The 13105-nt window shown below is 47.0% G+C and overlaps 2 protein-coding genes across 2 annotated transcripts; both read right to left on the bottom strand.

Annotated features, from left to right (window-relative positions):
• Positions 1-1524: 1524 nt before the first annotated feature.
• On the bottom strand, positions 1525-2399 carry LOC120908196 (casein kinase 1-like protein 5). The gene is made up of 2 exons (XM_040319151.1): positions 1939-2399; positions 1525-1828 (listed from the first exon to the last, which is right to left on the bottom strand). The coding sequence occupies exons 1-2, from the start codon at positions 2397-2399 to the stop codon at positions 1525-1527; spliced, it is 765 nt and encodes a 254-aa protein (XP_040175085.1).
• A 4912-nt stretch (positions 2400-7311) lies between these two features.
• LOC120908195 (casein kinase 1-like protein 5) lies at positions 7312-8186 on the bottom strand. The gene is made up of 2 exons (XM_040319149.1): positions 7726-8186; positions 7312-7615 (listed from the first exon to the last, which is right to left on the bottom strand). The coding sequence occupies exons 1-2, from the start codon at positions 8184-8186 to the stop codon at positions 7312-7314; spliced, it is 765 nt and encodes a 254-aa protein (XP_040175083.1).
• Between the last annotated feature and the right edge of the window lie 4919 nt (positions 8187-13105).

The following is a 13105-nucleotide window of genomic DNA, read 5'->3' as shown; positions in this document are numbered from 1 at the left end:
CTGTGTGTGATGATATGTGAGAAAGAAAGCTGCCCGCTTTTGCAGAACAGTGATGGAGTAGGACTGGACTATAAAGGCCCCGATAGAATGCCTCAGAGCAGTACGGTAAAGAGGAGCCAGAGACTTTCGAAGACACTATTTCTATTCGATAAAATATTTTTGGAACAACCCAAGCTTTAAGGTTGTTTGGTGTGAAATATTTTACATTTCCCTGATATTTCGTTTTAGTTGTCCATTTTTGTAGGCCATTGATTCCGGACTGAACTTCTTTCCTCTACATTCGGTTGCAGATGTGGACATCGCTACTAAACCGGGGTAAGAATGCTTCAGACAAATGGCGAGTAGCAGCAAATGAATTATCTCGATTATCTAAGCGTCGACGGAGAAACGTTCTCTTCCGCTACACGCATTCAAATCTCGATGTAAATTGAAGTGTTCGATGGCTTTTTCCATCACGAATCACATGTGAAACCGAATCACAAAAATTCGGTTCATTTTCCGGAGGCCGTTTTCAAATGACAGCCCGTGGCGCGTTCTGCAGAAGGACTTTGACTCCGATTTTGAGTAACGAGTGTTGATCGTACCTACGCAAATGGTCGTACCAAATTTGGTCTACTAGCCGCGCCCTATCCATCGAGGGATAACAATGGATCCGGGAAGGGGGAAAAAACATTCCCACACCTGTGTGTAAAACGGTGAAAATTTCACACAAAATCACGTTTTTGACTGGAAGAGTCGAGCTGAGTGGTTCCTAGGAGGACACGCTTGTGAGACAAAAGTTGCACAACTTGTACCGACGCGTCTGTCGCTGCCTGATATAGCTTTGTATTAGCATCCGTTCGAAAGCAATTTGACCTTTTTCCTTCCTGCAATATGGAACAGGGAGGGCGGGAGGAGGGCAATACCCCACCGTCGGATAGTACTTGGCGAGAGCTTTCCTTCGAAGCCCCGCACGCACGCCCTTATATAAGCTCGCGTTCGAAAGCTATGCTCATGTAAAGGTGGCCTATCAAAATTTGTGTTCGTGGATCGGCGTCGGCAGTGGAAAACATCCCCACAATGTACGTTTGAAGTTGATGCTATCCGGCGAGAAAGAGTGGAAAATTGCAATCATTGCAAACTCGAAAATTAACTCGTTTTATATAGGCATTTGTACATTTCAATTTATTCCAATGCTACACGTGTATTTTTACATGGCCTCAATCTTACACTAAAGTACAATAAATACATATTTATTTCCCTTCAACCCCCATAGCATCAAATGTACGTGTAGCTCCGTTGAGCAAACGCTTGGTGTCCCACTGACCGTCCTCTTTGGTTAGGCCGCTGGTGAGTCTGACAACACCAGAGGCCAACATCCAGTGGCGCCACGAGGAGGCAGAGGATCGGATTTGGCCACCGTCCCAGCATCGGGCTGTTCCTTCACGGCGCCTTATACTGGGGTGACTTACACGTCACTTTACGAAAGCTGGAACGAAGAGAGAGAGAGAGAAAGAGAAAGAAGAAAAGAAATTAGGTGCTGGTTTAGCAGCCAAACCGGTTCCAATCGAAATGCAAATCGTGCTGCATGGAATGTTGGCGCAGCAGATTCCGGAACATCCGCTTCAGCTCGGTATAGTCCGGCGCGTCGCAGAATTCCATCTGCAACGCGTACTCGGTCAACCGCTGAAACTCAGCCGGCAGTCCTCTACACAGCTCGCTAGGCGTAATGCGCAACTTCAGAAGCAGTGCCTCGTCCGGATCAAATCGCTCCTCGGTACCATACCACGGTAGGCCTCCGCGGAGCAAAAACACCAGCATGTAGGCGAGTGACAAAATGTCATCTCGCCTGCTCGGTGTATACTCCAGATGAGCGAACACTGGTGCAAACTCGATCGTTCCGGCGAACGGGAAAAACGCATCCTGCGCTATGTGTTCCCCGTGCGTGGGTGCCGATACGGCTCGGCAAGACCGAAGTCGATCAAGTGCAGCGTCTTGCGGGTCGTTCCGCGACCCAGCAGGACATTGTCCGGCTTCAGGTCGCGGTGAACGTACCCCAGCTCGTGGAATGTTTCCAGCCTGTCGAGCAGTTGCAGCGCTAGCTGCGAAACCGTCTTCAGACCGAAGCGTCCTCCGCACAAGTTCAGTAAGTCCTGCAGTGATGGCCCCAGGCGCTCCAAAACCAGCACGTCGCGTTTGCGATACGTACCGGCGTCGATGAGTCTGGGCCATCCACGAGCCTTCGGCAGCCGCGCATAGATCCGGCGCTCCGTGGCGAGCAGGAGCCGGTCCACCTCTTTGCTGGCCATTTTCATCACCACCGGCTGCTTGGAGCGGGCATGGCTGCCCACCAACACCGTGCCGCAGCCACCAGCATCGAATTCGCCTTCAATCCGATAGGTGGAGAGATTCACCACCATCAAGGACTCCGGCGAACTAGAATTGGGCGCACGTCCTTCTCTAATCGACATGTTCGATTCTCTTTGGCCACCTGCGAAATGTAACTGGAAGCAACAGCAGAATCAATTTTTCGCAAAAACACTCGAAAAAACCGTTAAAAGTGAGAGCGAACGAAAACACGTCACCTTGCGTTTACTCGTAGTGAGGATATAACCTGATGCATAAGTGTGGTCTACATATATAGCCTTTGGTTGGGTGATGTTCACATGTGTACTACGATCGAAACAGCAACTTGACAGATTACGCATTTTCGGCTGGTAACCATCTAGTTACCTGTGGTGTGTGGGTTTTGGAAAACGCATCCAAGTGTTGTTACATTTCCAGGTCCGATTTTGGTTCATTTCGTCGTACCGGTGCCCTGGCCTGGCGTGGCCTGTGCGAGTTCTGTGCAGATCCTGTGTCGCGTCCTGTGTGCTTCTTTTATTGGGGTTTTCTTTACGGCTTTTTTGTACGGGTAAAAGTGATAAGGTTTTCTGGGACAGTGGCGCTCAGCATCGTTCCCTTCATCCTGTAACAACCGGTAGGCATTTGTTTACATCGTTTAAATAATGTTTTGTTGTAATTTCAGTCCGTGGAGATGAAAAGCCAGACCAACAGCCAGCAGCTGTATCACACCCGCCACCGTGCGTCTCCATGAGAATGCGTCAAAGTGGTGGACGCTTTTATCTCCGAAACAGGATCAACATCAAAGCATCAACCGGCGGCAGAATTTAAAAAGAACTTACATATTACCCAGGCTGGATGGACGCAAGCCTTTAAAGTATGAATGCAAAAGTATTGAAAACCTCGCCCGGATTGGAACTTTAGAGAACTAAAAAAACATGAAATTGGTTTGTGAACATTAACATTTAATCGCGTAGCGAAAACGTTTACTTTTTTTTTTGCAGTGAGAGTCTTCCAAACACGCGGATGTGTGCCTTTGATGGAAACGGTTTATTGCGCGGATTCTAAATACACCTCGTAAAATGGTACCCGTTTTTGGTCGCGATGTCGAGATGCCGCCGAGATATGAAGCGTGCGAATTTGCGAATTGCGATGGCAAGAAATCACCCGATCGCGCACGAATCGCGCAGCTCATTCGCCTCCTCGAACACGAACCAATGTCCCAATGTCCAGCGTCATCTATCGGCGAGATTTAGTACTATTCAGAACCGCTGCATCTTTTACTGTCAACCGAAGCTCTACGCAAGGTGGATGCAATCCGAGATCAGGTGAGGACAGATAGAGACGAAGACTAAGAAATCATTAATTTATTTGCTATTTTCACCTTTATTCCGCATCATCTACGAGACACACATGGACACACGAGGACAATTGCAGTAAGTATTGCCTGATTTTGTATCTCTGATGTTTGTTCAATAAAATGAATAAATACAAAAATGCACTTGCCTATAAGCAAGAAAGAAAATGTTTTCTGTTTGCTATACTTTTTGAAACCAACGGTGTGTAGCGGGTCTAAAATGACACCAAAGTCCCCCCAACTATGGCGACCCACCCAAGGTGGATTTTAAAAATATCAGGTGGTGGACTCTGGAGTGCATTTTGACAATTCGTCACTTGACGTAAGGTCCCCCCAGGATTCAAACTTTGTTTACATGAATTAAATTTGTTCATATAATTTATCTACCCCATTTTTTCGAATAAATATTCTTTAAAAATATATGTTGGACTTTGTGAGTATTTCTTATTTAACATTGAAACATACATTAAAGTGTGTTATTTTGTGTTATTCTGTGAATTTATTCTAGAATTCTTTGTGTTTTCGACATTTTTGATGATAAAAATTAAGAAATCATTATTTTTTTTCAATTTTTACATTAATTCCTCATTATCTACGAGCCGCATGGCCGCAATTTACTTGAGATTAGAACTCATGCATGATTTTAAATTTCGTGCATAAACAAATCATCAAATCTTTTGTTAATATATTACGTTTTTCGATAAAATCAATAGACACACACTAAAATGCACATAATAACAAATCGAAATCTGTTATATTTGCTAAGCTTTGTGTGCGGAAACCAATGGTCAACGGTTCTAAAATGACGTAAAGTCCCTCAACTATGGCGACCCCCCAAAGGCCCCCCTAATCCACCACCTGATATTTTGAATCCACCTTGGCTACAACGGGACAAGTTCAACAACAACTGTCATCGTTTTTCCCGATTCACTTTACACTTTCCGTGATCACATGCGCTTTCCGTGATCACATGCGCTTTCCGTGCTCAGATGCGCTTTCCGTGCGCGGCCGTGTAGCGGTGGAGTAATTGCGCGATGGGTGTTGTGGATCGTACGTACTGCTGCTGCCGCTGGAATTGTCGTAAGGATGGCTGCTACCGGTGGCATTCGGCCGTCATAGCAGCTGCTCATAGACACCGCTGTGCTGCTGCAGGATGCCCTAGTCCCGGGAACGTCGACGCTGCCTTTCCCGCTGCTTGTGTGTTTGGTGGTGCATACTATCTCACCACCCGGTATCGTCACTCGCCTGATGGTGTTTCCCTTTTGTGTCCCGTAAACAGCCCATCCCAACATCGTCCTCACCGCAATCGGTCACCCAGATTGAGGCTCCAGCGGTGGAAGTAGTAGGAGCACATTCTCCAAGCCTGATGTTCCGCTGGCCGATCCTGTAAGTAATCATTCGAACTTGTCAGTGTGGGATAATGAATATTTTGTTGTGGCAAACTTAGCTGTTGAAACCGTCGCCGTGAACGACCGCTCTCCCCCGCGTGCAGCAATCTCCAGGCTCCAGGTCAAACGTGAAGCTGAAACGTCGCCTTGCGTTTCACGTTGGCCGTCCACTGCAACTCAAGTGGGGGCCCGGCTGGCCCTTCAATCTGATACTCGCTGCTAGGGTAACTTCAGCGTCAATGATGATCCTTCATCCAGAAATTGCGTGCGTGTCTCGCACTCGCTTGTTCAACGCTTGCACAACCCGGGCCACAGGACACAGGAGAATCTCGATCGACAAGGCTTTGTTACGTGGTTTGCGGCACAGCTTCATCTGCGTTACAGTCTCAATACGTTCCATGGGAGACATGCGCTTCGCATCGTTCTCTTAGCGTATGATCCGTGTTCGATCCAACGAAGGTAGGGAGTTTCAATTTGCGATGGCGAGAAACCCGATCGCGCACGAATCGCGCAGCTCATTCGCCTCCTCGAACACGAACCATCTGAATTTAGCATCATCTATCGGTTATGTTTTGCATTTCCCAATCAACTCTGGGGCTGTTTTGGACCCATAACCTTTCTCCATTTCGTGATTGTTCTGCAGTTTGTGGCAACCGTTCTTCCTTCCGTCAGTTCCGTGAATGCCTGTTTGGCACTTTCAATGAAGGCTTCTGTAATCCAATCTGTGTGTGATGATATGTGAGAAAGAAAGCTGCCCGCTTTTGCAGAACAGTGATGGAGTAGGACTGGACTATAAAGGCCCCGATAGAATGCCTCAGAGCAGTACGGTAAAGAGGAGCCAGAGACTTTCGAAGACACTATTTCTATTCGATAAAATATTTTTGGAACAACCCAAGCTTTAAGGTTGTTTGGTGTGAAATATTTTACATTTCCCTGATATTTCGTTTTAGTTGTCCATTTTTGTAGGCCATTGATTCCGGACTGAACTTCTTTCCTCTACATTCGGTTGCAGATGTGGACATCGCTACTAAACCGGGGTAAGAATGCTTCAGACAAATGGCGAGTAGCAGCAAATGAATTATCTCGATTATCTAAGCGTCGACGGAGAAACGTTCTCTTCCGCTACACGCATTCAAATCTCGATGTAAATTGAAGTGTTCGATGGCTTTTTCCATCACGAATCACATGTGAAACCGAATCACAAAAATTCGGTTCATTTTCCGGAGGCCGTTTTCAAATGACAGCCCGTGGCGCGTTCTGCAGAAGGACTTTGACTCCGATTTTGAGTAACGAGTGTTGATCGTACCTACGCAAATGGTCGTACCAAATTTGGTCTACTAGCCGCGCCCTATCCATCGAGGGATAACAATGGATCCGGGAAGGAAAAAACATTCCCACACCTGTGTGTAAAACGGTGAAAATTTCACACAAAATCACGTTTTTGACTGGAAGAGTCGAGCTGAGTGGTTCCTAGGAGGACACGCTTGTGAGACAAAAGTTGCACAACTTGTACCGACGCGTCTGTCGCTGCCTGATATAGCTTTGTATTAGCATCCGTTCGAAAGCAATTTGACCTTTTTCCTTCCTGCAATATGGAACAGGGAGGGCGGGAGGAGGGGCAATACCCCACCGTCGGATAGTACTTGGCGAGAGCTTTCCTTCGAAGCCCCGCACGCACGCCCTTATATAAGCTCGCGTTCGAAAGCTATGCTCATGTAAAGGTGGCCTATCAAAATTTGTGTTCGTGGATCGGCGTCGGCAGTGGAAAACATCCCCACAATGTACGTTTGAAGTTGATGCTATCCGGCGAGAAAGAGTGGAAAATTGCAATCATTGCAAACTCGAAAATTAACTCGTTTTATATAGGCATTTGTACATTTCAATTTATTCCAATGCTACACGTGTATTTTTACATGGCCTCAATCTTACACTAAAGTACAATAAATACATATTTATTTCCCTTCAACCCCCATAGCATCAAATGTACGTGTAGCTCCGTTGAGCAAACGCTTGGTGTCCCACTGACCGTCCTCTTTGGTTAGGCCGCTGGTGAGTCTGACAACACCAGAGGCCAACATCCAGTGGCGCCACGAGGAGGCAGAGGATCGGATTTGGCCACCGTCCCAGCATCGGGCTGTTCCTTCACGGCGCCTTATACTGGGGTGACTTACACGTCACTTTACGAAAGCTGGAACGAAGAGAGAGAGAGAGAAAGAGAAAGAAGAAAAGAAATTAGGTGCTGGTTTAGCAGCCAAACCGGTTCCAATCGAAATGCAAATCGTGCTGCATGGAATGTTGGCGCAGCAGATTCCGGAACATCCGCTTCAGCTCGGTATAGTCCGGCGCGTCGCAGAATTCCATCTGCAACGCGTACTCGGTCAACCGCTGAAACTCAGCCGGCAGTCCTCTACACAGCTCGCTAGGCGTAATGCGCAACTTCAGAAGCAGTGCCTCGTCCGGATCAAATCGCTCCTCGGTACCATACCACGGTAGGCCTCCGCGGAGCAAAAACACCAGCATGTAGGCGAGTGACAAAATGTCATCTCGCCTGCTCGGTGTATACTCCAGATGAGCGAACACTGGTGCAAACTCGATCGTTCCGGCGAACGGGAAAAACGCATCCTGCGCTATGTGTTCCCCGTGCGTGGGTGCCGATACGGCTCGGCAAGACCGAAGTCGATCAAGTGCAGCGTCTTGCGGGTCGTTCCGCGACCCAGCAGGACATTGTCCGGCTTCAGGTCGCGGTGAACGTACCCCAGCTCGTGGAATGTTTCCAGCCTGTCGAGCAGTTGCAGCGCTAGCTGCGAAACCGTCTTCAGACCGAAGCGTCCTCCGCACAAGTTCAGTAAGTCCTGCAGTGATGGCCCCAGGCGCTCCAAAACCAGCACGTCGCGTTTGCGATACGTACCGGCGTCGATGAGTCTGGGCCATCCACGAGCCTTCGGCAGCCGCGCATAGATCCGGCGCTCCGTGGCGAGCAGGAGCCGGTCCACCTCTTTGCTGGCCATTTTCATCACCACCGGCTGCTTGGAGCGGGCATGGCTGCCCACCAACACCGTGCCGCAGCCACCAGCATCGAATTCGCCTTCAATCCGATAGGTGGAGAGATTCACCACCATCAAGGACTCCGGCGAACTAGAATTGGGCGCACGTCCTTCTCTAATCGACATGTTCGATTCTCTTTGGCCACCTGCGAAATGTAACTGGAAGCAACAGCAGAATCAATTTTTCGCAAAAACACTCGAAAAAACCGTTAAAAGTGAGAGCGAACGAAAACACGTCACCTTGCGTTTACTCGTAGTGAGGATATAACCTGATGCATAAGTGTGGTCTACATATATAGCCTTTGGTTGGGTGATGTTCACATGTGTACTACGATCGAAACAGCAACTTGACAGATTACGCATTTTCGGCTGGTAACCATCTAGTTACCTGTGGTGTGTGGGTTTTGGAAAACGCATCCAAGTGTTGTTACATTTCCAGGTCCGATTTTGGTTCATTTCGTCGTACCGGTGCCCTGGCCTGGCGTGGCCTGTGCGAGTTCTGTGCAGATCCTGTGTCGCGTCCTGTGTGCTTCTTTTATTGGGGTTTTTCTTTACGGCTTTTTTTGTACGGGTAAAAGTGATAAGGTTTTCTGGGACAGTGGCGCTCAGCATCGTTCCCTTCATCCTGTAACAACCGGTAGGCATTTGTTTACATCGTTTAAATAATGTTTTGTTGTAATTTCAGTCCGTGGAGATGAAAAGCCAGACCAACAGCCAGCAGCTGTATCACACCCGCCACCGTGCGTCTCCATGAGAATGCGTCAAAGTGGTGGACGCTTTTATCTCCGAAACAGGATCAACATCAAAGCATCAACCGGCGGCAGAATTTAAAAAGAACTTACATATTACCCAGGCTGGATGGACGCAAGCCTTTAAAGTATGAATGCAAAAGTATTGAAAACCTCGCCCGGATTGGAACTTTAGAGAACTAAAAAAAACATGAAATTGGTTTGTGAACATTAACATTTAATCGCGTAGCGAAAACGTTTACTTTTTTTTTGCAGTGAGAGTCTTCCAAACACGCGGATGTGTGCCTTTGATGGAAACGGTTTATTGCGCGGATTCTAAATACACCTCGTAAAATGGTACCCGTTTTTGGTCGCGATGTCGAGATGCCGCCGAGATATGAAGCGTGCGAATTTGCGAATTGCGATGGCAAGAAATCACCCGATCGCGCACGAATCGCGCAGCTCATTCGCCTCCTCGAACACGAACCAATGTCCCAATGTCCAGCGTCATCTATCGGCGAGATTTAGTACTATTCAGAACCGCTGCATCTTTTACTGTCAACCGAAGCTCTACGCAAGGTGGATGCAATCCGAGATCAGGTGAGGACAGATAGAGACGAAGACTAAGAAATCATTAATTTATTTGCTATTTTCACCTTTATTCCGCATCATCTACGAGACACACATGGACACACGAGGACAATTGCAGTAAGTATTGCCTGATTTTGTATCTCTGATGTTTGTTCAATAAAATGAATAAATACAAAAATGCACTTGCCTATAAGCAAGAAAGAAAATGTTTTCTGTTTGCTATACTTTTTGAAACCAACGGTGTGTAGCGGGTCTAAAATGACACCAAAGTCCCCCCAACTATGGCGACCCACCCAAGGTGGATTTTAAAAATATCAGGTGGTGGACTCTGGAGTGCATTTTGACAATTCGTCACTTGACGTAAGGTCCCCCCAGGATTCAAACTTTGTTTACATGAATTAAATTTGTTCATATAATTTATCTACCCCATTTTTTCGAATAAATATTCTTTAAAAATATATGTTGGACTTTGTGAGTATTTCTTATTTAACATTGAAACATACATTAAAGTGTGTTATTTTGTGTTATTCTGTGAATTTATTCTAGAATTCTTTGTGTTTTCGACATTTTTGATGATAAAAATTAAGAAATCATTATTTTTTTCAATTTTTACATTAATTCCTCATTATCTACGAGCCGCATGGCCGCAATTTACTTGAGATTAGAACTCATGCATGATTTTTAAATTTCGTGCATAAACAAATCATCAAATCTTTTGTTAATATATTACGTTTTTCGATAAAATCAATAGACACACACTAAAATGCACATAATAACAAATCGAAATCTGTTATATTTGCTAAGCTTTGTGTGCGGAAACCAATGGTCAACGGTTCTAAAATGACGTAAAGTCCCTCAACTATGGCGACCCCCCAAAGGCCCCCCTAATCCACCACCTGATATTTTGAATCCACCTTGGCTACAACGGGACAAGTTCAACAACAACTGTCATCGTTTTTTCCCGATTCACTTTACACTTTCCGTGATCACATGCGCTTTCCGTGATCACATGCGCTTTCCGTGCTCAGATGCGCTTTCCGTGCGCGGCCGTGTAGCGGTGGAGTAATTGCGCGATGGGTGTTGTGGATCGTACGTACTGCTGCTGCCGCTGGAATTGTCGTAAGGATGGCTGCTACCGGTGGCATTCGGCCGTCATAGCAGCTGCTCATAGACACCGCTGTGCTGCTGCAGGATGCCCTAGTCCCGGGAACGTCGACGCTGCCTTTCCCGCTGCTTGTGTGTTTGGTGGTGCATACTATCTCACCACCCGGTATCGTCACTCGCCTGATGGTGTTTCCCTTTTGTGTCCCGTAAACAGCCCATCCCAACATCGTCCTCACCGCAATCGGTCACCCAGATTGAGGCTCCAGCGGTGGAAGTAGTAGGAGCACATTCTCCAAGCCTGATGTTCCGCTGGCCGATCCTGTAAGTAATCATTCGAACTTGTCAGTGTGGGATAATGAATATTTTGTTGTGGCAAACTTAGCTGTTGAAACCGTCGCCGTGAACGACCGCTCTCCCCCGCGTGCAGCAATCTCCAGGCTCCAGGTCAAACGTGAAGCTGAAACGTCGCCTTGCGTTTCACGTTGGCCGTCCACTGCAACTCAAGTGGGGGCCCGGCTGGCCCTTCAATCTGATACTCGCTGCTAGGGTAACTTCAGCGTCAATGATGATCCTTCATCCAGAAATTGCGTGCGTGTCTCGCACTCGCTTGTTCAACGCTTGCACAACCCGGGCCACAGGACACAGGAGAATCTCGATCGACAAGGCTTTGTTACGTGGTTTGCGGCACAGCTTCATCTGCGTTACAGTCTCAATACGTTCCATGGGAGACATGCGCTTCGCATCGTTCTCTTAGCGTATGATCCGTGTTCGATCCAACGAAGGTAGGGAGTTTCAATTTGCGATGGCGAGAAACCCGATCGCGCACGAATCGCGCAGCTCATTCGCCTCCTCGAACACGAACCATCTGAATTTAGCATCATCTATCGGTTATGTTTTGCATTTCCCAATCAACTCTGGGGCTGTTTTGGACCCATAACCTTTCTCCATTTCGTGATTGTTCTGCAGTTTGTGGCAACCGTTCTTCCTTCCGTCAGTTCCGTGAATGCCTGTTTGGCACTTTCAATGAAGGCTTCTGTAATCCAATCTGTGTGTGATGATATGTGAGAAAGAAAGCTGCCCGCTTTTGCAGAACAGTGATGGAGTAGGACTGGACTATAAAGGCCCCGATAGAATGCCTCAGAGCAGTACGGTAAAGAGGAGCCAGAGACTTTCGAAGACACTATTTCTATTCGATAAAATATTTTTGGAACAACCCAAGCTTTAAGGTTGTTTGGTGTGAAATATTTTACATTTCCCTGATATTTCGTTTTAGTTGTCCATTTTTGTAGGCCATTGATTCCGGACTGAACTTCTTTCCTCTACATTCGGTTGCAGATGTGGACATCGCTACTAAACCGGGGTAAGAATGCTTCAGACAAATGGCGAGTAGCAGCAAATGAATTATCTCGATTATCTAAGCGTCGACGGAGAAACGTTCTCTTCCGCTACACGCATTCAAATCTCGATGTAAATTGAAGTGTTCGATGGCTTTTTCCATCACGAATCACATGTGAAACCGAATCACAAAAATTCGGTTCATTTTCCGGAGGCCGTTTTCAAATGACAGCCCGTGGCGCGTTCTGCAGAAGGACTTTGACTCCGATTTTGAGTAACGAGTGTTGATCGTACCTACGCAAATGGTCGTACCAAATTTGGTCTACTAGCCGCGCCCTATCCATCGAGGGATAACAATGGATCCGGGAAGGGGGAAAAAACATTCCCACACCTGTGTGTAAAACGGTGAAAATTTCACACAAAATCACGTTTTTTGACTGGAAGAGTCGAGCTGAGTGGTTCCTAGGAGGACACGCTTGTGAGACAAAAGTTGCACAACTTGTACCGACGCGTCTGTCGCTGCCTGATATAGCTTTGTATTAGCATCCGTTCGAAAGCAATTTGACCTTTTTCCTTCCTGCAATATGGAACAGGGAGGGCGGGAGGAGGGGCAATACCCCACCGTCGGATAGTACTTGGCGAGAGCTTTCCTTCGAAGCCCCGCACGCACGCCCTTATATAAGCTCGCGTTCGAAAGCTATGCTCATGTAAAGGTGGCCTATCAAAATTTGTGTTCGTGGATCGGCGTCGGCAGTGGAAAACATCCCCACAATGTACGTTTGAAGTTGATGCTATCCGGCGAGAAAGAGTGGAAAATTGCAATCATTGCAAACTCGAAAATTAACTCGTTTTATATAGGCATTTGTACATTTCAATTTATTCCAATGCTACACGTGTATTTTTACATGGCCTCAATCTTACACTAAAATACAATAAATACATATTTATTTCCCTTCAACCCCCATAGCATCAAATGTACGTGTAGCTCCGTTGAGCAAACGCTTGGTGTCCCACTGACCGTCCTCTTTGGTTAGGCCGCTGGTGAGTCTGACAACACCAGAGGCCAACATCCAGTGGCGCCACGAGGAGGCAGAGGATCGGATTTGGCCACCGTCCCAGCATCGGGCTGTTCCTTCACGGCGCCTTATACTGGGGTGACTTACACGTCACTTTACGAAAGCTGGAACGAAGAGAGAGAGAGAGAAAGAGAAAGAAGAAAAGAAATTAGGTGCTGGT

The sequence above is a fragment of the Anopheles arabiensis genome, assembly GCF_016920715.1.
Source record: "Anopheles arabiensis isolate DONGOLA chromosome X unlocalized genomic scaffold, AaraD3 X_pericentromeric_contig0035, whole genome shotgun sequence".
NCBI lineage: Eukaryota > Metazoa > Arthropoda > Insecta > Diptera > Culicidae > Anopheles > Anopheles arabiensis.
The sequence above is the reverse complement of the archived record's forward strand: the minus strand, read 5'-3'. Positions and strand labels throughout refer to the sequence as shown.

Coding starts and splice junctions, on each gene's coding strand:
- LOC120908196 (XM_040319151.1), bottom strand. CDS start 2,399: ATGGTGGTGAATCTCTCCACCTATCGGATTGAAGGCGAATTCGATGCT. Junction 1,829..1,938: donor GACTTCGGTCTTGCCGAGCC/GTATCGGCACCC, acceptor TACACCGAGCAG/GCGAGATGACATTTTGTCAC.
- LOC120908195 (XM_040319149.1), bottom strand. CDS start 8,186: ATGGTGGTGAATCTCTCCACCTATCGGATTGAAGGCGAATTCGATGCT. Junction 7,616..7,725: donor GACTTCGGTCTTGCCGAGCC/GTATCGGCACCC, acceptor TACACCGAGCAG/GCGAGATGACATTTTGTCAC.